At 33.4% G+C, this 24,511-nt stretch overlaps 1 protein-coding gene across 1 annotated transcript in view; it reads right to left on the reverse strand.

The window, feature by feature from the left end:
• Positions 1 to 14,767: 14,767 nt before the first annotated feature.
• Positions 14,768 to 24,511, reverse strand: part of KIF18A (kinesin family member 18A) — an 87,591-nt gene continuing 77,847 nt past the window's right edge. Inside the window, exons 16-17 of the mRNA XM_004050860.5 lie at positions 17,895 to 18,004; positions 14,768 to 15,430 (exon numbers count right to left, since the gene is read on the reverse strand). Coding sequence (XP_004050908.1) covers positions 15,348 to 15,430; positions 17,895 to 18,004 — 193 coding nt within the window. The 3' untranslated portion in view covers positions 14,768 to 15,347. The remainder of the gene's footprint in view (positions 15,431 to 17,894; positions 18,005 to 24,511) is intronic.

Genomic DNA, 24,511 nt, shown 5'->3' on the forward strand with positions numbered 1-24,511 from the left:
CTTGTTTCTCATATTTATGAAAAGTATACTTTTTCAAATAAAGATAGAAACATTTGATTTATATGCCTACTTGATTACTCTAAAATTTGAAAACTATTCCTGTGTATTCCTAGGTCAATATGGTTATTTGTATGTCTAATAATAATCTGCTCTCTCTTTATGGTAGGATACAACTGGTTATATTACCAAGGCTTTGCATAAAATATTATATTTGAGCATGTGTATAGAATACCTGGCTTCAAGGGTTCCCAGCCTTACAGTGAGTAAAAAAAAATTGTCACTTCTGTGTAGGCTCAGGAACTTTAAGAATGTAGCTAAAATTTAAAATCTGCCTTAGTTTGGCTTCCTAACCTCAAAAAGTTTTAAAATATGAGATTCCTATGTGATCTATATATAGAGAAAAAGTTATGTTTTTAAAGAAAAGCTATAATACACCTGTTATTAGATTGCAACTCTATATATTGTTTTCAAGTGTTTTTATCTGCATATAAATAAGACTAGATCCTTAATCCTTCTATATTCCTCCAATAACACTTTTTTCATGAAGTTACTCAAAATGGAAACTGCTCTGTTCGTAAAGCCCTGCAAGCTAATACTAGATGAATTTTAAGGAACAAGTGTTGTGTCTGATGTATGGGCCATATAAAAAGTTCACCAAACTGTCTGATGTCATACCATAGATATTTAAACTACAAGTCAGGATGAGAAATTGATGTTTTCATGCTGTAGACAACTTTTTCCAAGACACTAAAACAAGACTATATATTGTAATAAAACTCTTACCCTTCTCAATGTCTACCTTTTCTACTTGGCAGGGTAACAGTTGTTTGATTTGTTCAATTGGTTGCCTTTAAGCAGAGGTTTTTGGCTCAAAAACATTATGCAAACTGAGATTGACATATTACTGTTAATTTTACTTTGTATTTTCCCTTTTTAGACTTTATATTTGTTACTAGTTAAATTTTTGCAGAAGTACAACCCTTAACAAAATAATGCTGGGCCAGCACTTTGAAATTGATAGAAAAAGATAATGAAACAGATAAAATTGAACTTATTAATGGACTCTAGGTAGACTTAGCCTCAGGACTACTCCCTTCAAAACTTTCATATTGCTCAAATGTGGCTAAAAGGGTTTTGAAACTAAATCCAAGCTATCAATCACTCCCTCCGATGTGGGACTAGACTAACAAACTGCGACAGGTCCATCCTGGCCCCAAGGGACAATAAAAACCTAACTACAGATGATTGATCAGTGATGCTTTTGAAGAACGATACTGATCAAAAGACGGAAATGTGAACATTGTCAGATCAAAATGGAATCACTTGTGTTAAAAAAAAATCCTCACAAATAGAGCCAGGAAGGTTATAAAGTAAGGGTTTTTATGCATAAATGCTTGATAACCAAACTATCACCAAAGACTGCCAAAACTGCAAACTTGCACAAAGGCCATAAAAATCTATTTTTTAATACTTCAGTGAGGACATTTGCCCAACAACTGCATATCTAATTTCTGACTAGCATCACCCTTCTTATTGCTCCTTGTAGTCAAGGATAATTATCTCAAAACAATTATACAATTCTCTTCAATTGTTTTTAAACTTTTGTCTTCATCTACCTCCTTGAATATATACATAGTTTATTACAGCACACATATTCCCATTGCAATGCTGTTTCTGAATATGTATAATTTTCCTTTACAGATCTTTTGTTAGTTATTTAGATTGAAGATGTAAACATAATTAAAGTGTTTCTCTGAGTCCTACAAGTCTTGATAGCAAATTACCAAACCCAAAGAGGGGTCTTGGGAACCTCAATTTGTAGCCAAGTTGGACAGATGTATGGGTAACCTGGGGACCTTTACTTGCAATTGGTATATGAAGTGGGAAGTAGTCTTGTGGGACTAAGCCCTTAACCTGTGGGATGTGCACTAACCTCAGGTAGTCAATGTGATAACTGAATTGTAGGATACTCAGTTGGTGCCCAGAGAGTTGGAGAATTGGTTAGTAAGAGCAAAACATCCACACATATGGTGTCAGAGTGAAGTTTTGAGAGTGTAGTGAAGGGTTGAGTATTTAGAATAGAGATAAAGAAGGAGTTCTCCTTGGAGAGGAGAAAATAGAGTTTCCTTTAAAGGGCCAAAATCAAAAAGGCTTTAAATAAAAAAACTTCTTTAAAACTGTTAAATCCCAATTAAAATGACCAGAACACCCAATTCCTCTATTCTAATTGAGATTATTCAGGCCAATTAGAGCTAATAGTAATTCCATGCAATTCTCATTCATAAAAATATTAATAAAACCTTTAATTTACATATAAAGTATGATTATTTTTTCTTTCTTTTATGGGCTTACTACAAAACCTAGACTTTTAAATATATTGACAGGGTAAATTTACACAGGACTAATAAAAGCTGCCTACTGGATGTGTTACGTGAGTTTTAATTTGGCAAAGGAAAGAAATTCTTTACTTTTAGCTAAAAATACTATCTAAACAATTACAGTTATAACTCTAGGTGATTATTTCATAATGTTGACATTACATTAAAGTCCAATATGTTAAGATGTGATTTTTAAAAATTTTGACAAAAGTTATAATTTAAAACAAAACAAAACAACTCAATGTTTAGGCCTACAATGACAGCCTTGCCAAGAATGGTAGAAACGCATATCCCTCTACCCACACAAAGGAGAAATAGCATATACCTCTCAAATTATATGACTCACTCACTACCTGAGAGATATAGAACATATGACCTAGGCCACTCTGGAGGAGTTAGAACATATTTTAAAAGATAATTATATGAAATAAATCACTTTTAAAATTACTGTGGAAACAAGATAAATTCACCATGCTATTTGTACAGCATTCGAGTAAGCAATTTGCTTCTCTCTGGCAAATGCCATGTGAACCATATTAGGGTCTCCCATTGCATTTCTTGAACACAGGCAAATATAGGACCAGGTACTGTGTTAGGTGCTGGCGTATAAGGGTAAACAAATGCAACATGATCCTGGATTTCATAGACCCTATTAGTCTTGTTGCCATGAACATCACACAACAAAAATGCAATGGAATATGACATTGCTCGTTTATTCTTTATAAGGGAAATACTTTCTTTATGGTTTTTCACATCCTAAGTAGAGATAGGTTCACTCTCAAGAAATGCAAGCTTACCTATAAATAAGTCAATGGTTTCTGCCCAACATTTATGGTTATATAAACCTATTGGACTATTGGTTCTGATTTTAGTTAAGTAAAATAAACATAGATGACATTTCCAAACTCTTTGTATGTAAGTTAATTTTATAATACAAAATATAAGTTTTCAAAGTCTGTGATTGTCTCATGAATATTTACAATGGGTGTTTTCCTACTCAGCTTTTTGTTTTCTTCTAAGGTACAGGTAGTTTCATCTTTGCATCAATGATTTCTTTTCATTTGAAATTTTTACCATTATGAATATCTCTTAATGTACAACTGTGGAGAGGCTAATTGACCCTTTCAAAAATAGACATGTTTTCATATAAAAGGTCCATTTTGCTACAGATGGGTAACTAAAGCAGCAACTGGCTTCAGCATTGTAATAGTCTGAAGACTTAATTATTCAGGAACAGGTTTTCTCTCTTTCCCCAACCTAACAGTTTTCTTTCTAACGCCACTTACAATTGAAAAATATTTTAAATCCAAGCCACTTACATTGCTGAGTCATGCTAAGTTGTGCAGTATTATGTTACATTCCATCTGGCATTAGTTAATATGATCGGATGTAGAATATTTAATTTTCATTTAAATATGTGTTTTAGGTATAGATATGTTTCAAGATGCTTCCTATAATTCAGAATTTATCTTGCAAATGTCTTTTACAGATAGCCCTTATTATGGCCACTAAGACTAAACATAAATAACATTCATTGTATTAAATGTGCTTTTCCCATCCGAATGTTACAAATTATTGGCATTCAATTGAAGAACTTGTTAAGTATATAAAATTTTGTACCCGCTAGTATCTGGAATATGCCATGAAGCAAGTTCTGTTTACAGACAAAGTCTGTAAGATATCCAAATACCACTGTGATATGTTTACAGTTTATAAAAGAATTAAATATCAAGTCCTTTTGGGTGCGCAAAAAATGAGCATTAAATGAATTGAAGGAAGAAACTAGAAAATTTTAATATCTGGCAATGTGAAATGAATGAATAATTGCATTCATCTCTTCTTCACAGCTTATTTTTGGTTGCTAAGGGACTCTCTAATGGTCATTAAGGTCATGACAGGGGATTAGTTTACTTTTATAAATGGATTTCATCTGGAAATGTCATTTCTTTGCAATCGACTATATCATCTTGGGTCTATCAGCAATGATGCTGAATTACAGACAGATGGAGAATTTTGAAAAGAGTTCCAACTAATTCTGACAGCCATCACTTCCCACCCCCCTTGGTTAAAAATTAACTTCCAATAGTGGGAAAAAGATGATGAAACCTACCCAATATCTACAAAAGATGTTAAATATCATGAATTTTTATCCACAATTTCTTTTTTTTGGGAGGCAGAATGAGTCGATCTGAAGGGAGATATGAAGATTACTAAATAAAATCAAATTTCTTTATATAATATTGCCTGCCAAATTAAACTTATAAGCATGAGGAAGCAGCCTCTACAGAAAAATAATTATTATAGGAGTCAAAACGTATTGTGTTAGTTACCAAGAAGTGCTAAAGTTCACCTGTACAGAGTTTATTTAGTTCCATTAGTTCTCAAGGCTTGTCCTTTAAATCTTCACATGAAAGGAAAGACAGCAATGGAACATTTCTTCAAGATCATCAAAGTACTTGAAGCATTTAAGGGAGTACGTTTGGCTGGCTGGGTACTACAAAGAGCCAATTAGGATTGTTCACTGCTTTAAAACAGACAAGATAACCAAAAGGGAAGACTCTCTCATTATAGGCTTTGAAAGCAATATTTAGGATCATGGACTTTTAGCCTTTAGCAATGTAAGCACCAAATTGCTTGAATGATTTATTCTCCAGAGGGCAAGTATAAGGGGGCCTTTATCAAATTAATGGCCAATACATGTATTTAGTGGAGTTAAACACTGATATTTAAAAAGTCCATGTGAAGGATGGCCAAGATACATAGGCTTGTGTTGCTGTAATTACCAATAGATGGCCTATCTTTTCCTACCATGTATATCTCTTTTTGATACCTTCCCTTTCCTCCTGGCTTTGCTGCTCATGTGCCAATGATGGCCAGGCAGGGAAATGCAAGCCTTACTGATACCAATTTTTGGCTTTTTTTTTTCAATTAAATAAAAAAAAAGCTTATTAGGAAAAGAGGGAAGATTGGTTATAAGGGAAAATTGGTAGATTTTTATAAGATACATGAGTAAAAAACAGTAATGTAAAAAATGTATGTTATAGTAGTGTAAAAATGTAAAAATATGGTAGCATTAATTGTTATAATAAAGATAGTTTGGGCTAGGATGAAAACTTGAGGACAGGTACTTAGTTGAAGGAGTCAGTGGAATTGAATAATGTAGTTATGGATCATCTGTGCATAGGAAATAATTTAGTTGAGAAACTCAGAAAATCATGCTCTAATTTTGAGATATACCTATCTATATCTATATCTATCAAGGAGGAGGGGCAGGCGAGGGAGTGAATATGAACAGATTAGACTTCAAGCCATCATCACCCTGATATATAATATATAAATAATGTGATATATGTATATCACATTTATATATATATCATATTTACTTTTTGTATACTCTATTGTGTATACATATATATTGTAAGTCCTTGTCCTTTACACATTCCATAAACAATGAAATACAAAAAGCCATAAAATAATAAAATTCTTACAAAAGCCATAAAAAATAATGAAATTATGTCTTTTGTAGCAACATGGATAAAACTGTAGGCCATTATCTTAAGTGAAACAACTCAGAAACAGGAAGTCAAATACTGCAAGTTCTCCCTTATAAGTGGGAGCTAAATAACGTGTACACATGGGTATAGAGTGAGAAAGGATAAATAGTGAAGACTCAGAGGGTGGAATGGGGGAGAGGAATGAGGGGTGAAAAATTACTTAATGGGCACAGTGTACATTATTTGGGTGATGGTTATGCTAAAAGCCCAGACATTACTATTGCACAATATGTTTATGTAACAAAACTATAGTTGTGCCCCTTAAATTTATACAAATAAAAAAATTTAAATGTGGCATATCTTTGAAAGGTCATATAGTATATATAAGCGTTTTATGTTGGGAGTTTTGGGAAAAACGAATCTCTCACATCTCTTTTCTGGATTCAAAACCAACTGAGAAATAAACATAAATAAGATCTGGGATGGGCGTACTAACAAAATAAAGGGCTTTCTACTACTTCTTCCCCAAGTTTAGATCTTGGTTCTTATCAAGCCAGCCCCATGAAGAAACATGACCTAACCAATGTGCTTTGAACACAAATGAGCAAAAATGGAAATGCTAAGAGAAGGACAGTGGGGCTCTTGGCTTGTGTACCTACCCTGGCTATTTACTGTATGGAAGTAAAAACTGGGAGAACAAAGGCCACGAGAAGGCAAAAAGAGATTTGAGAAAATGGAGCAAGAGGGTTGGCTACACATTAAATAGAGTAGTAATGCTCTATACTTTAACTCAACCCAATAGAGGAATGTGGAACGATGGATTATGGTATTTCACAATCCCAGATTATACAAATCATTTCTTTTTTGGGAAGAGTGAATAAGAAAGTAAAGAAAGAAGATTCTCTATTTCTTCTCAGAGAAAGAGAGGAAATGTTACTTTCTATTTCATGGGTAAATGAAAGAATATATAAAGATGAAGAAAATTTTTATTCCTTACACTGCTTTGTCATTTTTCTGCTTGAATTATTTAAAACTTTTGGTTGCAATGGACAGAAAATAAAAGTGGCTCAAAATACAAGACCTGTACATGAATGTTTATAGCAATTTAATTTGTAATAGCCCCAAAATGGAAACAATCAAAATGTCCTAGAGTAGGTAAATGGTTAAACAAATTGTGGTACATTCGCACCATAGAATATTGTTAAGCAATAAAATGGAATGAACTATTGATATATGCACCAACTTGGATGAATCTAAAGGACATTAAGGTGACTGAAAAATAAAGCCAATCTCAAAGGGTCATATACTGTATTATTCCATTTATATAACATTCTCAAAATGACAACATTATAGAGATGGAGAACAGATTAGTGATTGCCAAAGGCAAGAATGGATAGGAAGGAGAAGTTTGTGGTGATGGAATAATTCTGCGTCTCACTTTTGGTGGTGGTTACATGAATATACACACGTGATGAAATGGCATAGAACGATTCACACGTATTGCACTAATGTCAATTTCCTGGATTTGATATTATACTACAGTTACTTAAGAACAATTGGGAAAAACTAGGTAAAGCGTGCACAGGACATCTCTGTACTATTTTTGCAACTTTGTTTGAATCTATAATTATCTTAGCATAGAGTTAAAAATTTGGCTCAAGTGAAAAAGGGAATTACTTGGTTTATGGAATTTGGCAGTGCAGGGGTTGAATCTAGGTAGCCTCACGCAAACCTGGATTCAGGAGCTCACACAATGTCATCTGGAGCTTTTTCTCTTTTTCCTTTTCTAGGTTCTGCTCACTTTTCTGTGTTGACTTAATTCTGTAGACAGCTTTCTCCATGAAGCTGCGGAAGATGCCAGAGATTAAGGCTTACATGATTCTTATACCTTGTAACCTGGGACAAAAAGTCTCTTACAATCTTAGTGGATCAGTCCTCTTGGAACAAATCACTGTTGTCAGGAAGACCTTTGATGATTATTACACTGATGTGCTGGGGAAAAACAGGTGTGTTTACATGTGCGTGAGTGGAGTGTGTGTCTACATGTGTGTGAGCACACAGAGATAGCTCCACTGGGACCTCACTGAGGAAAGGAGTGGTTTCCCAAAGAAGTGAGATGTTTTAATCAAATTCAGGTTAAGTGGACCTGGCAAAATAGCAGATGTCTACTATACTACTCAAATATCAAAGTGTAGATACGAACAAATACTTGATACTCTAACTTGTAAAACATTTAAATATTACTATAACAAATAATGTTTACAGGTTTAAATGTTACTTACTTTTGGAAAGAAAAGGCTAGAAAGACTGAACAAAATTTAGTCATTAACCAAAAGCCTAAAAGAAACATAGTTCCAGGATGAGTGGCAAAATGAATCTCAACATTGCATTGTAAGTGAAGATGTTAACAAAAAATCAGAAATTCACCATACTCTTTAAATTATATAGAAAACTAAGGCTTTATATGTAAAATAATTAGTAGTTGAAACAGGTTAAAGTTTTAGAAAAAAAGTACAGGCTCTCTAACATTGATCTAATAATTAAAAATACCCACGTATGCATTCAAACTTAGAAAATACCTTTATATAGGCCCAAAGCCCACTGTGATGATTATTAAGCTCAGTGGTAGATGGGGATGTTTTACTGAGTTGGGGTCATTTTAGGTAATACTCTGTAGCACAAGATGGTAAAGAGGTTGTTGGTTGCCAGGGATGTACACTGAGTGAGAAGATTCTCTTCAAAGTGTAGGAGCAGAGCTAACTGAAGACTAATAAAATAGTTTGATCTTTCAGACTTAATTTGAGATTAATATTTTTAACTTGATATGAAGAATTCAGGGGAACAGAGCACTTGGGAAAAAAACATTTTGAAGTAGCATTTTGTATTGATTAAGAACTGTGGTAGAAGTTAAGAATCTACATTAACAACTGTTATTGGGAAGAACAGGAGGGGTTAAAAATTTTTAAAAAGACTTACAATGATTCTGAAATAACCACACTGAAGGAGATAATGGGAAAGGGATGTGTGCCAAGGGTGTTGATATTAGAAAGGATTTCCAGCATTTCATATTTGAGAAGTGGCTTGCAGAGGGGAAGATTATTCTGCAGGGATGAGAAATAAGGCTGAAGACATAGTATTTGTGTCCAAGGTCCTGATCATAGAACTATTTTCCTCTCATGTCTCTACTCTTCTTAATTATACAGGTACCTTTCACCTTCCATCTAGTTAAAAGTACAAGAATGCATATATATATATTTAAATTATGACTTCTGAAAAAAATTGTCTTATATCTCACTTGGGCACACACATACAGATACTCCTCTACTTTTAATGGGGTTATGTCCTGATAAACCCACAGTAAATTCAAAGTCTCATTAAGTCGAACTGTGTGGCTGACTGGGAGCTACGGCTTGCTGCTGTTGCCCAGCATTGTGAGAGAAACCGCACAACTATTCTGTTTTTCACTTTTAGTACAGTGTTAAATACATTACATGAGATATTCAGTACTTTCTTATAAAATAGCCTTTGTGTCAGATGATTTTGCTCAACTGTAGGCTAATGTAAGTATTCTGAGCATGTTTAAGGTAGGCTGGGTTAAGCTGTGTTTGGTAAGTTAGATACATTAAATGCATTTTTGACTCACAAGATTTTCAGCTTATTATGTGTTTATCAGGACATAACCTGAGGAGCATCTGTATGTACATATAAATGACAGAAATACTTCAGAACTAAACTTCCCCAACAGGTCTTAACTTGAAGGACTAATCCCTATAGTGGCTGTTAGGTAGAATTTGCCATTTGCAAGGATTGAGTGATTTGTCAAGATGATGTTCATTCAGATAAGTATGGACTATCTATCAATTACTACTCTTTGGGGGAAGTCATAGGAGGCGATAAGCTTAGTGCTCTGCATATACATTTCAGAAACAATTGCCCTGTACTAATTCCTGAAACGTATGTTTATATTTTGTCTTAATGTCCCAGTTGTGCCTTTAGACTTTGAATATGGAGTCGTAACACAAAAAAATTGAGGATGTAAACGAGTGATTTTGTAACCTATCTTACCTTGAGTGGTTAACAACTTATGAGTAAGTTGTGAATATGCAAAAAGCAATATATGTGTGAAATTTTGATTGTAAAGAAACAACATCCTTGAAAAATCAGTCCATAGGATTTGTGAATGCCTTCAGTGATACTAATGACTTTTCCACACGTACAAATCACAATACTTTATTTTTGTTTAAATTTTTTTTATTTTCTGAGATGGAATCTCGCTCTGTTGCCCAGGCTGGAGTACAGTGGCTCAATCTCCGCTCACTGCAACCTCTGCCTCCTAGGTACAAGCGATTCTCCTGCCTTAGCCTCCCAAGTAGCTGGGATTACAGGTGCCTGCCACCATGCCTGGCTAATTTTTATATTTTTAGTAGAGACGAGGTTTCACCATGTTGGCCAGGCTGGTCTTGAACTCCTGACCTAAAGTGATCCATCTGCTTTGGCCTCCCAAAGTGCTGGGATTACAGGTGTGAGCCATTGTGCCCAGCCCATTTTTGTTTTTAATATAAACAAGGTGAGCTAGATATAATTTGTTTATAATTATAAAATGCACTGAATCAATCTCAAATCTGGATATAATTTACAGAACTTCACCCACAAATTAAAGCTAATTACCAGTCACAAGTGAACAGGTGACTCAAATTTGTTTTGTGTAGGAGAGATGCTTTTTGTATAGCCATCCATATGCAGTGTTAGCTACACTGTAGATAGAGGTATTTTATATCAACTTTAGTTCAAAAATCTCAATTCTGCTACTGTACAGCTGTGGAATTTTTGGCAAATTACTTAATTTTCCAAGCATCTTCTCCTTTTTCAATTAGAAAACTAAATATGTTATCTAGACATCATCATCTGAAATCCTCATGGGTAGTTGTTTTATAATTCAGTATTTTCTTTTTGCTTTAGAAATGCAATACAGTGCATATACTGTATTTATACATAGCACCCTCACCCCGGTGGGGTCTGGGCTAATACTCTATAACTGAATGTTAACATTTCTGCAGCAAAGCCTCTGAATGTTTATACTAAGTAGGGTAAATACAATTAATAGACTCATATTAGCAGAAGTCAGGTTTTACAGACAAAAATTATACAAAACCTGATTTTCAAAATCTGTGGAGTTTTGGAATTGAATAAGAAGTTGTAGATCTGTAACATTTACTTTTGTAAAAAATGTACTTAATTGATAAATAAAACTTATACATATTTATCATGTTCAACATGAAATGTAACATCTACTTTAAAAGCTTGTTTGAGGAATAAGTGAAAAATGCATTTAAAACATTTATCATATGATAAGAGCTCAAAAAAGTATGACTATTATTATGTGTTCATTAACAAATGTGGACTGAGGGCCCCTTTACAAATAAGGGGACACTTTATAAGGCTTGTGGTTGGAAGTTGTTCTCAGAGTAAGGTCAGATTATCCTATCTGATTCCAGAATTTGCAACTTCATTAACATCAAAGCTCTTGTTGAGCAGTAACTGTAGATATTTCCAAGTTATTTAAATATGAGTCAAAGCATAATATAAAACAAAATGCAGTTGTTATAAATATGAATCCCTCTTCGGTTTAACAATTATATATACATATACACGTGTATATATGTATAGTCAGTTCTGCTATATATGTGTATATATATATATATATACACAGCATGTATATGTATATAGCATGTTTTCTGTAGTAGATGCTTGTATATGTATACACGTATACATATAAATGTAGTTTTGTATATGTATACATGTACACATATAAATGTACAGTTTTGCTGTATATATGTATATATATATATATAGAGGCAGTTCTGCTGTAACTATTTTGAAAGTACAGATTTGCTCCTATGGCATTGGTACATTAGGGAACCATTTGGGCCTAATGTGAGTTTTGTACCTGGTTACACAAGCTTTCATCTGGATGAAACATTAGGTGAACAGAAAGCTCCACTCAGTGGTATCAAGCTACATCAGAATATTCAAAATGAATATACCTCATGACAGTGGGCCACAGCCATCCACATCTGGCATTATAAATTCCTGTCTGAATTCAGATCACCCTCCTTCCATCATTTCCTAGTAACTCACAAGCTACAATCCTTCCACATCAACTTCCAAACAAACTTTCCTTCTCAAGGCAAAGTGCCATATTTGTCATAGTACTCATACATTTCTTAACCAGTTAACATGTGTAAAATTAGGCCACTGTTTTTATTAGGTTCCTATCTTTCTTTTAATGTGTCAGTGACTAACCTTTTGAGTGTTGTGCTACTAACCCCATTTTTTCCCATAAACCTTGTGGTTTCATTGCACAACTTTGCACAGCATTTTGCGTTTTGTGAAACATATGCCATGTTATAGCAGTGCTGTTGTTTATGACACTTGGTGTGCTCTGTGGAACATGCTTAACACATCATAATGTAGAAATAACAGTGACTACTCCAAAGTATTCTCAGAAATGCTGAACAGTGTAGCTCAAAAGAGACCATTATCTACGTTTCTCTCGATATATTTACTATATAAAAATTATCATAGCAGTATTATGAAATTCACACTTAAAAATTTTACAAATATGTCCATGACGGTTTTAAATGTGAATAAAAATGAAAAGTGCAAAACAATATAACAAGTATGATCCTATTTTCATAAAAAAATCCAAGAATATAGGTATATTGAAATATATATAATAAATATATTGTTTTATATATATAAATATATATTATTTGTTATATATAAATATATATATTATTTGTTATATATAAATATATATAATATATTATTTGTTATATATATAAATATATATATTATTTGTTTTATATATATAAATATATATAATAAATATATTGTTTTATATATATATAAAAAACAAAAGTAAATGTCTAGTCATGGTACCTAAGCTATTAGGTTGGTGCAAAAGTAATTGCGGTTTTTGCCATTACTTTCAATGGCAAAAACCGCAATTACTTTTGCACCAACCTAATATTAACAGTGGTTACACCTGGGAATGATATTAGTAGGTGGTGAGGGGGCAGCACATTTACTTCGTACTGTTCTGTATCATTTTTTAGAACAACACTTTTTTTAAAAATAAAAATTAGTTATTTTAGTTAAAATAGATCTATGATGTTACCAACACAAAGATAAAGGTTTGAGGTGATGGATATGCTAAAATCCTGACTTGATCATTGCACATTGTATACATATATCAACATATCACATTGTAACCCATATATGTACAATTATTATGTACCAATTAAAAGTACATATATTAATTTTTTAAGAAAGAATTAAAAATTAAACTGTGGTGTTAGAAGTTAGGATAGCTGTTACCACTGAGGGAGGTGATGACTGGGAGAAGGTGTAAGAGAGTCTTCCGAGGTACAGATAATTTTCTATTTCATCATTTGAGTGCTGGTTATGTGGGCATGTTCACTTTGAAAATTCACTGTTACATATTCACTTATGATTGATCTACTTTTTACATAAGGCTCACTTAAAAATGTTTTCACAGTGACTTATCAAATAGCATTCTTGTTTTAGTTTAAATTCACATAGTTAATAGTTTGTTTTCCCATTCATTATGGTTTATTCCCCCAACTTCCCCTTAATATAGTTATATGACAAAAGGCCCTTTTATTAATTTTTATAGAAGGCCAAATCTCTACCTGAGAAAAATGGTATATAAGAAAATCGTGCTCATACCTTTTAGTATGAGGAGGATCATGAGGTCTAGTCACTTATTAATCATGGTAGCCACTCGTCACTATCTGGTAAAAAGGTTTCTTTTACCTAAAATTGAAAGGAATAGAGAGGTGAAAGTGATTGTTAAACAGGCAACACAACCAAAAACCAAATGTCGAAGGGACCAAAAAAAAATGTGTTTATGATGGTTTTCTGTATGACGCATCCTGAATATGCTCTATAAATATGGAATCACCAGTGTCAGAGCTGAAAGGGACCTCAAAGATTATTCTCACACTCTCCCAGCCAGATTTTAAGTGGATAAACTTGATTAGCTGAAAGGCTTAAAATATTTCAGCTTGCTTGCTTTGGTGTGAAGGGTCCTGTGCTGCATAAAAAGTGCATTTGGCCAAATATGTTACATTCAGCAAACAAACAGGACAGGCAAGGCAAGTAAACAGTGTATAATTAAGTTGCAGCTCCATGTACTTCCTATAGCAGCCAAGAATGATTGAAACTTCTTTTCCCATTATCATTACGAGGCCTGTGGATTATTTTCAGACTTGGCTCTGGCGCCACATATCTTGATCTTACCTGAAATACAAATCTACAAAATTCACATTTTCTATAAAATAATAGTTTAGAACAGGGGTTCCCAACCGTGGTCTGTTAGGAACCAGGCCGCAGAGCAGGAGGCAAGTGGTAGGTGGCCGCTCCCATTGCTGGCATTACCACCTGAGCTCTGCCACGTATCAGATCAGCAGTGGCATTAGATTCTCATAGGAGTGTGACCCCTATTGTGAACTGTGCATGTGAGGGATCTAAGTTGTACACTCCCTATGAGAACGTAATGCCTGATGATCTGTGACTGTCTCCTATTACCCCAAGATGGGACCGTCTAGTTGCAAGAAAACAAGCTCAGGGCTCTCAGTGATTCTACATTATGGTGAGTTATATAATTATTTAATTATATATGTGATATATAATGTAATAATAATAGAAATAAAATGCACAATAAATGTAATGTGTTTGAATCATCCTGAAACCACCCCCTACTCTCAGTCTGTGGTTTTGTCTTCCACAAAACCAGTCCCTGGTGCCAAAAAGGTTGGGGACCACTGGTTTAGAGTATGTAAGGGGTAGTAATGAGACAAGAAAATGAAACACTTTAAAATCTACATCTTTAATATATCAAGTAGCAAGGGACAATATTTTATTTGTGATGACTAAATAATATTTACAATGATTTTATGGGCACATATATTTACACTTGTACATTAAAGTATTTTTGAAAAGGAAAGTCATATATATGATTAAAATAATGTATCAAAACATAATAGAGAACCAAATACATCTTGGGCCATAATTTTACCACTTCTAAATTCTTATTTTAAAAAATAATAAAGATAATTTAACTCACTACCATTTACTAAAATGTCCTAGTCAACTTGTTGTGGCATAGTAAAACTAAGCTGCCACCATGGTAACTTACACTCAGGGATTTTAAAAGGCAACAAATATTTAAAAAACTTAAAAGACAACCTTTTCTTTTGAAATTTTATTTTTTTAGAACACAAAAGAAGAAAACAAAGAGTTTCATTTTTCTGCTTGCTGAAAGTACTTGGGTAAACTTAGCTTTAAGATGGGTCTTCTTTCAAAGATTTTAAATATATTTTTGAAAGGGTATTGATAAACTTTGAAAAGCAGATTTGATCAACTTCATTTTGCTTGGTTTTGAAGTGACTTATCTTAGATTTCCTTTTGAAATATTTCTTCCAAATTTTCTAACCATGCTTGGATTTATTTTACAGATGTTTCTTTTATGTTCTAGAGAAGAAATAAAAAGATGCATAAATATGGCATAAATATCATTCAAAAAGTTTTCATCATTCAACTTATAAAAATTATGACCATAGAAAGAAAAATTTACTCTTGAAATTCATAGTTGTTAGTTAACATAATTTAAAATATAACAACAACAAAGAGACATTAATACCTTTGGTTTAAAAGCTGTTCAAATTCATATTGCAAACTAAAGTTTCAGTGAGTGCGTGCACATACACAGACATCGGGTGAAGTCGCTGAATTAAATACTATGTTCATTTTCTTTCTTTCTGACTAATAAAAGACCATTTCTACAAGCATTTCTTCATTTTCTTTGTTGTATCACCATTTTTTCTCATTCCTTGGATTATATTTCCCCAGGGATTTAAACTTCCATATTTTTCCAATTTTAAAATTATCATTTGCATCTAGTACTTCCTAAAGGGCTGATCTTAATCCTATAGCTCTTTTTTCTTTTACTGCCACCTCTCAAGTATGTTCTATTTATGCCCATTCTTCTGGTTCTTCATTAGCTTTCACCGTCATTTTCTACTCAACAAAGTGTTGTTACAACAGGGTGCCATTGACTTTTTTCAGGATCAGTTTAATTGCTTATCCACTTTCTTGGCCACATTAGGTTTTAGTTTTAGAGGGGCATATTCCCTTAACACTCTCTCTTATTTCTCTACCTGCTCAGTTAACAGGAGTTGCCTTTTTCCCTACTGATGGTCCTATGTTTCTTTATTTGTACATTGTTAGTTAGAAAACTGGTTTAATACATTTTTCACTTGAACATTATAATGTATATAAAATATCTTTCCTTACAAACTAATACCTCTTTGGCAAGCATTGTGGTTTAGTATCATCTCCCACTTTTTTCCCCCCATAGTAGATATTTTTACTCACATCTCTTTATACATGAAATATTTGATGAATTTGTATCTTCAGATAATAAGCATATTAGAAAAACCCAATTTCTATGATTTGAGGTTTTTTTTTTTTTTTTTGAGACGGAGTTTTGCTCAGTCGCCCAGGCTGGAGTGCAGTGGCGCGATCTCGACTCACTGCAAGCTCCGCCTCCCGGGTTCATGCCATTCTCCTGCCTCAGCTTCCCGAGTAGCTGGGACTACAGCCGCCTGCCACCATGCCCGGCTAATTTTTTTAATTTTTTTTGGTAGAGACGGGGTTTCACCATGTTAGCCAGGATGGTCTTGATCTCTTGACCTCGTGATCCGCCCGCCTCAGCCTCCCAAAGTGCTGGGATTACAGGCGTGAGCCACGGCGCCCGGCCAATTTGAGAGTTTTTATAAATTTATTATTTGGCTGTAGAATTATGATTCTTGAAGAACTTTTTTAGAAGATCAGTGGGGCAGTACACATCTAAACTAATTACAGATACACATTTTTAAGCATTATTAAATACAACATGTCAAACCAAATGATCAAGGTAAATTTTGTACTTTACTACCTTACTGTCTGATGTTTCAATTTGCTGTCTGATGCTTCAATTTCCATTGAACTTAAGGTAAACACTGGCTACTACAGGAAGCAGGCATTTACCAATATAGGTTGACAAAGTTACTAAGGAATTTTATATTACTCTAATCAAAGGGCATCGTCAGAAAAAAACTAACAATAGCTTTCATGTTATCCTTAGAAAAATTATAACATGAGACACCTTTAAATTGCATTTGCTATAATTATCAGTTCCTATAGAGAACAATCAAACTGTGTCTTACTGCTCTCTGTATTCATCACAGGACATGGTAAATGCCTAGTAAATAAATAGTTTCTGAATGAAGTCTTAGGAACTGTAGTATCAGAGAGACAGAGGTCTAGATGTTGGGGCCTGAAAACTGGCTGGCATGATATACCACTAGTTTAACTGAAGTGGTTTTGTTACCGTGAACTGACGTCACTCCCATATGCAGTTGATGGAATGTAGTATCTTTCATACTGATGGGAAAGATCCATCAGTATCTTTTCCAACTTGCCAATGGGAGTTACAATATGATTGTAACTAGATACAGACTGGAATCTGTGTAGTAGTTACACATTGAGTTAGAGGCCAAATTATTCAAAATATTACGCTAAGAGAAAAATTTAAAGTGGGTATAGTTTATCTGTAAAATATACTTAATTAGTTACATTAAGTAATACATTTAGCCAATTATTTCAATTATTATGAGACAGTAGGGATAACTAAAAGGGTGTAGAAAGTAGAGTTTTAAGATCTGGTTCTTGAGTTTTGGCTCTACCAATATAATATCTGTGTGATCTTGGGTAAATGCTTTTGTGTTTTAAAGTTTCCTTATCTATAATATGTGGATAATCATACTTGTTCTACCACATAGTAAAGGTGATGAATAAAGGGAGATTCTTATGAAAACACAATAAAAAATGTAAAGTACTATATGTGTGTTACAGAGTCATACCATTAAATATCAAATTAAAAGCTGAGACATACCCATTGTTGGTTTGTTTTCTTGTAAGTGCTTATCACTTGAATTATCTTGTCGAACACGTTTGGCAAATCCAGAATTTACGTCTGCAGTTAACGAACTGTTTGATGTAGAACTTGAGAGGGAAAGTTTTTATTTAGTTAAGCATTTTTTTTATACCTCAAAGTTCTAATACATATTGTACATGCAACAATGATTAAAGAAATAAAACACAAAAATATTAAGTTGTGAAATCTCACAGAAGTGGAGGTACTAAATACATTTTTGGCCCACAGAGAAATTTAGCTGTGTGTGATTTTAAATTGGATATTTTATATTTTTATTCAAATTGAATGTTATGATTGTAGGTGTATGTTACAATTCTGTAGCAGAATATTCCAGGGTGCTTTGCTGGCAGATAAGTAAGCACTATTATTCAAAATGTACAGATCAGTAGCACATAGTCACAAGAGGTTAAAAAAAAACAACAACAACAACTAAGCTCATGTTACAAATTTGGACCAAGAACCCTAATGTGAAAGGTATAAACAAGTGAGATTGTTTGAAAAACCTTGTTTTAAAATGAAAGCAGGGTAACAATAAAAATCTCTAATTATTACAATCACAGAATCTGAAATAAAAAGAATGACCTGTTTTCATTTGCTCTAGCTTCAAAAATTTAATCAGTCTTACACTGCTGATGGTTCAACTTTCTTACTCAATTTGAGTTGACATATTAGTAAACACCTATTATGGCCTTGTGTTACACGATATACAAGTAAACAAGGCACAAAAACCCCTGTCCTAAAAACTTATAGAATAGACATACAGTGGAGATGAGAAAAAAATAAGATAAATACATGAAATAATATAAGGTAAAGTAAAAATATAGTGCCAAGGTTTCCATAATACAAGGAGCTATAGATTCTTGAGTGTAGAGTAAGAAAGAATAATGGAAATTTTGTGGATGCAATGAATTTGATCTGGGTCCTGAAAAACAGCAATCCTTCCTAGTCCTAAAGAGGATCAATTTTTAACAGGTAGGATTGGGGGTTGGGTGGAAAAAGAACATCCTTCCACGCTGATTCAAACAACCTAAGCTTAGGGAAATTCTGGCTAATAAAGATACTATATAGTAATCCCCCTTATCGATGGGGGGGATATCTTCTAAGATCGCCAGTGGATGCCTGCAACCGAGGATAGTATCAAACTGGATATATACTATGTATTCTCCTACACATATCTATGATAAAGTTTAAATTATAAATTAGGCACAGTAAGAGATTAACAATAATAATAATAAAATAGAGCAATTATAATTATAATTATTATAAGGTTATGTGAATGTGGTCTCGCTCTCTATTAAAATATCTTATTGTTCTACAATCGCCTATTTTTGAACTGCGGTTGACCATGGGTAACTGAAACCACAGAAAGCAAAACTTGAATAAGGGGTGACTACTCAGTGGAAGTAATGAAAATGACACAGTTTAAGAAGATAAAATCACAAATTTGTATGCACAAATAATATATCAACTACAGTAGTCCCCACTTCTTAAATGGTGATAAATTACTATGATTCTGTTTTGAATATTAAACACTCTTTTGTATATATCAGCTGTCCAAGGCAGAAATTCTTTTTTGATCATTTGGTGATTTTATTTTTTCAAATATAAAGATCAGTATTATTAGTTACTTTTGATAAAACATTGTTTTTTCTTAAATTTATCCCAAAGTTGTCTTTATTATTTCATAGTATGATTATTCACTATGGCTAGTTCCAGGACCCTACTTTTTACTCATAGCATGTTCTTTCTTGAAAATTAGGCTTTTGAATAAAGCCATTTGATTAGAACTCATATTTCTAGAAATCAAATCCAACCCTAATAAATTGCATATTTATATAAAAGTAAAATATACCCAAACATGTTTACGATTTAGTTAAATAGTCCACTGATGAAATGTTTAACATTTATGTTGTAGGTCATAAACTACAAAGACTTAAAACTGATGAGTGCAAGTTCAAATTATCTTAAAGGCTATACTGAGAAATCCAAAGACACTTCCAGTTGTGCACAAAACATATTCCCATAACTATAAATAAAGTTAAGAATTAACCTTTTGCTCCCTTATATAGGTAGAATGTTTCTACTCAACATAATACCTCTTCTACTATTTTATCTGAAATAATTTCTAGTTGAAATAATTAGACATCTTTCAAAACAAAATAAAAATGTATGGCAAATATGAAACTGCTTTGGGGTGCTCAGAAGATTGTGGACAAACAAAAAAACCAATCAACCAAATAAATACAAAATAAACAATCCAAAACTCTGATTAATATAATTGAGAAGTAAAAGCTAACATTATGTATGTATTATATTTAAATATTTGATAGGCCAATCAATTTAGTAAAATAGTCTGCTAGAGAAATATTAAATAAATTGTTAAGATTAAAAATCTAATATACTCAATTATTTAAACAAATCTGTTGGGTAGGTTTTGGAATATCCAGTGCTTTCAAACTCTAATGCCATTTTATGCAAAATAAATGAAATACATATATAGAGAGCTTCCCCTTCTTTATTTTTAAAACTATATTAGAATATATACACAACTAAATATGTATATAAAGCTGCTAAATGGAAAATACCACAGTTTATTACTCTGAAGTGCATGTAACTTTAATTGGGGAAAAGGAAGATTAAAAAAAGTAATCATGTACATTTCTAGCATTAATCTCTTTTAACCTTAGTTAATGGCAGGATCTAATTACTGGTACCAGAGGGAATGCAATAGAACAATTAATAGGCTATAAGAAATCAAGTTACTTTCTTTACATGTCCTTTAATATTATTTCACAATATTAGTTGTTCATGTGGAAGCCCTTTAACTTATCTAAAATCACTCCAAATACACAATTCACATACGTGGACTTTTCCTGAAAAACCATTTGATTTTATAATAGCTAAGTTCATATTTAAAAATTATTCTTATCTATAAACATTTGTGACATCTTAGTAAACACAACATACTACCAGTGAAGGACAAGAAAACTCACTAAAATTAATTAATGGAACAAATGACAAAACTGACACTATGCAAATTAGTGATAAAAGTAGACAAAACGGATGATTGTGGTTAGCCAGGCTCACTCATAAAGTGACAGACTTCTGTATATAAACCAGAATAATTGTACAAATCAAATTTGTACCTTAGCAAATACAAAATTTTAAATGTCATAGATGAGACATTTAGGAAAAATCCATAAATTTTAAATTTACACATTCCAAGTCTCTGTTATACTTTCTTTAGGAGGGACAAAGACAGATATTAAATTCACTTATGAGAAGATACTCTATGTAGCACAAATAAGTAGGCTACTTGTAAATTCGTTTCCTGTTACTTAAATGATAACAGGCTCCTGGTGAAAAACACATTTAAAAAGAGTCATTTTAAGGTCTTCTATAAACTTTTCTCCCCATAATCACATAGCAAAGAAAAAGAGGTAGAGGAAGTAAGATCCATTTTATATTTATTGAGTATATTTGTCATTGCATTCAATTTATAGGATATAAAGAATGCATCATGAACTTCTAGTCATATAACTCAATATATTTAAGATTTTTCCTTATCTTTAGTTTTTAGTTGTTTTACTACTATATACCTAGGTATGTTTATCTTTATATTAACCCGGCTTTTGGTTTGCAGTGCTACTCAAATCCATGGTTTAATGTCTTTTGTTAGTTTTGAATAAGTATTAGCCATCATCTCAAATATTACTTTTCCCTATTCTTTCTCTCACTCCCTTCTGAGACACAAAATACATATATTCTAGACTTTTAAAAATTGTGTCCCATGTCTCTTTCACTTCTTCCCATATTTTTATCATACTGCACATCAGTTTGGATATTTTCCTACCAGTCTATCTTTCAGAAAAAATTCCAAAACCTGAACAAATGAATAATAAGTAACAAAATCAAAGTCGTAATAAAGTTTCCCAGCAAAGAAAAGCTTGGAATTTGATGGCTTCACTGCTGATTTTTACCAAACATTTAAAAAAGAACCAATACCAATCTTACTCAAACTATTCTGAAAAACAGAGGTGGAAGGAATACTTCCAAAATCATTATATGAGGCCAGTATTACTCTGATACCAAAACCAGACAAGGACACATCAAAACAAGAAAACTCCAGGCCAATATCCCTGATGAACACATGCACAAATCCTTAACAAAATACTAGCAAACTGAATCCAATAACAAACCTGAAAGATCATTCATCACGGCCAAGTGGGATTTATCCCAGGGATGCAAGATGGTTCAACATATGCAAATTAACCAATGTGATACATTGTATCAATAGAATGAAGAACAAAAACCATATGATCATTTCAATAGATGCTGAAAAAGTATTTGATAAAATTCAACATCCCTTTATGATAAAAACTCTCACCAAGTGGACTTAATAGACGTCTACAGAACTCTCCACCCAAAATCAACAGAATATACATTCTTTTCAGCACCACACTGCACTTATTCCAAAATTGACCACATAGTTGGAAGTAAAGCACTCCTCAGCAAATATAAAAGAACAGAAATTATAACAATCTGTCTCTCAGAATACAGTGCAATCAAACTAGAACTCAGGATTAAGAAACTCACTCAAAACCACTCAACTACATGGAAACTGAACAACCTGCTCCTGAATGACTACTGGGTACATAACGAAATGAAGGCAGAAATAAAGATGTTCTTTGAAACCAACAAGAACAAAGACACGACATACCAGAATCTCTGGGACACATTTAAAGCAGTGTGTAGAGGGAAATTCATAGCAGTAAATGCCCACAAGAGAAAGCAGGAAAGATCTAAAATTGACACCCTAACATCACAATTAAAAGAACTAGAGAAGCAAGAGCAAACACATTCAAAAGTTAGCAGAAGGCAAGAAACAACTAAGATCAGAGCAGAACTGAAGGAGACAGAGACACAAAAAACCCTTCAAAAAATCAATGAATCCAGGAGCTGGTTTTTTGAAAAGATCAACAAAACTGATAGACTGGTAGCAAGACTAAGAAAGAGGAAAAGAGAGAAGAATCAAATAGACACAATAAAAAAAGATAAAGGGGATATCACCACCGATCCCATAGAAATACAAACTACCATCAGAGAATACTACAAACACCTCTATGCAAATAAACTAGAAAATCTAGAAGAAATGGATACATTCCTGGACACATACACCCTCCCAAGACTAAACCAGGAAGAAGTTGAATCTCTGAATAGACCAATAATAGGCTCTGAAATTGAGGCAATAATTAATAGCGTGCCAACCGAAAAAAGTCCAGGACCAGGCGGATTCACAGCTGAATTCTACCAGAGGTACAAAGAGGAGCTGCTACCATTCCTTCTGAAACTATTTCAGTATAGAAAAAGAGGGAATCCTCCTTAACTCATTTTATGAGACCAGCATCATCCTGATACCAAAGCCTGGCAGAGACACAACAAAAAAAGACAATTTTAGACCAATATCCCTGAAGAACATTGATGCAAAAATCCTCAATAAATTACTGGCAAGCCCAATCCAGCAGCACATCAAAAAGCTTATCCACCATGATCAAGTGGGCTTCATCCCTGGGATGCAAGGCTGGTTCAATATACGCAAATCAATAAATGTAATCCAGCATATACACAGAACCAAAGACAAAAACCACATGATTATCTCAATAGATGCAGAAAAGGCCTTTGACAAAATTCGACAACCCTTCATGCTAAAAACTCTCAATAAATTAGGTATAGATGGGACGTATCTCAAAATAATAAGAGCTACCTATGACAAACCCACAGCCAATTTCATACTGAATGGGCAAAAACTGGAAGCATTCCCTTTGAAAACTGGCACAAGACAGGGATGCCCTCTCTCACCATTCCTATTCAACACAGTGTTGGAAGTTCTGGCCAGGGTAATCAGGCAGGAGAAGGAAATAAAGGGTATTCAATTAGGAAAAGAGGAAGTCAAATCATCCCTGTTTGCAGATGACATGCTTGTGTATTTAGAAAACCCCATTGTCTCAGCCCAAAATCTCCTTAAGCTGATAAGCAACTTCAGCAAAGTCTCAGGATACAAAATTAATGTGCAAAAATCACAAGCATTCTTATACACCAATAACAGACAAACAGAGAGCCAAATCATGAGTGAACTCCCATTCACAATTGCTTCAAAGAGAATAAAATACCTAGGAATCCAACTGACAAGGGATGTTAAGGACCTCTTCAAGGAGAACTACAAACCACTGCTCAATGAAATAAAAGAGGATACAAACAAATGGAAGAACATTCCATGCTCATGGATAGGAAGAATCAATATCATGAAAATGTCCATACTGCCCAAGGTAATTTATAGATTCAATGCCATCCCCATCAAGCTACCAATGACTTTCTTCACAGAATTGGAAAAAACTACTTTAAAGTTCATATGGAACCAGAAAAGAGCCCGCATTGCCAAGACAATCCTAAGGCAAAAGAACAAAGCTGGAGGCATCACACTACCTGACTTCAAACTATACTACAAGGCTACAGTAACCAAAACAGCCTGGTACTGGTACCAAAACAGAGATATAGACCAATGGAACAGAACAGAG

The sequence above is a fragment of the Gorilla gorilla genome, chromosome 9 (assembly GCF_029281585.2).
Source record: "Gorilla gorilla gorilla isolate KB3781 chromosome 9, NHGRI_mGorGor1-v2.1_pri, whole genome shotgun sequence".
Lineage (NCBI taxonomy): Eukaryota > Metazoa > Chordata > Mammalia > Primates > Hominidae > Gorilla > Gorilla gorilla.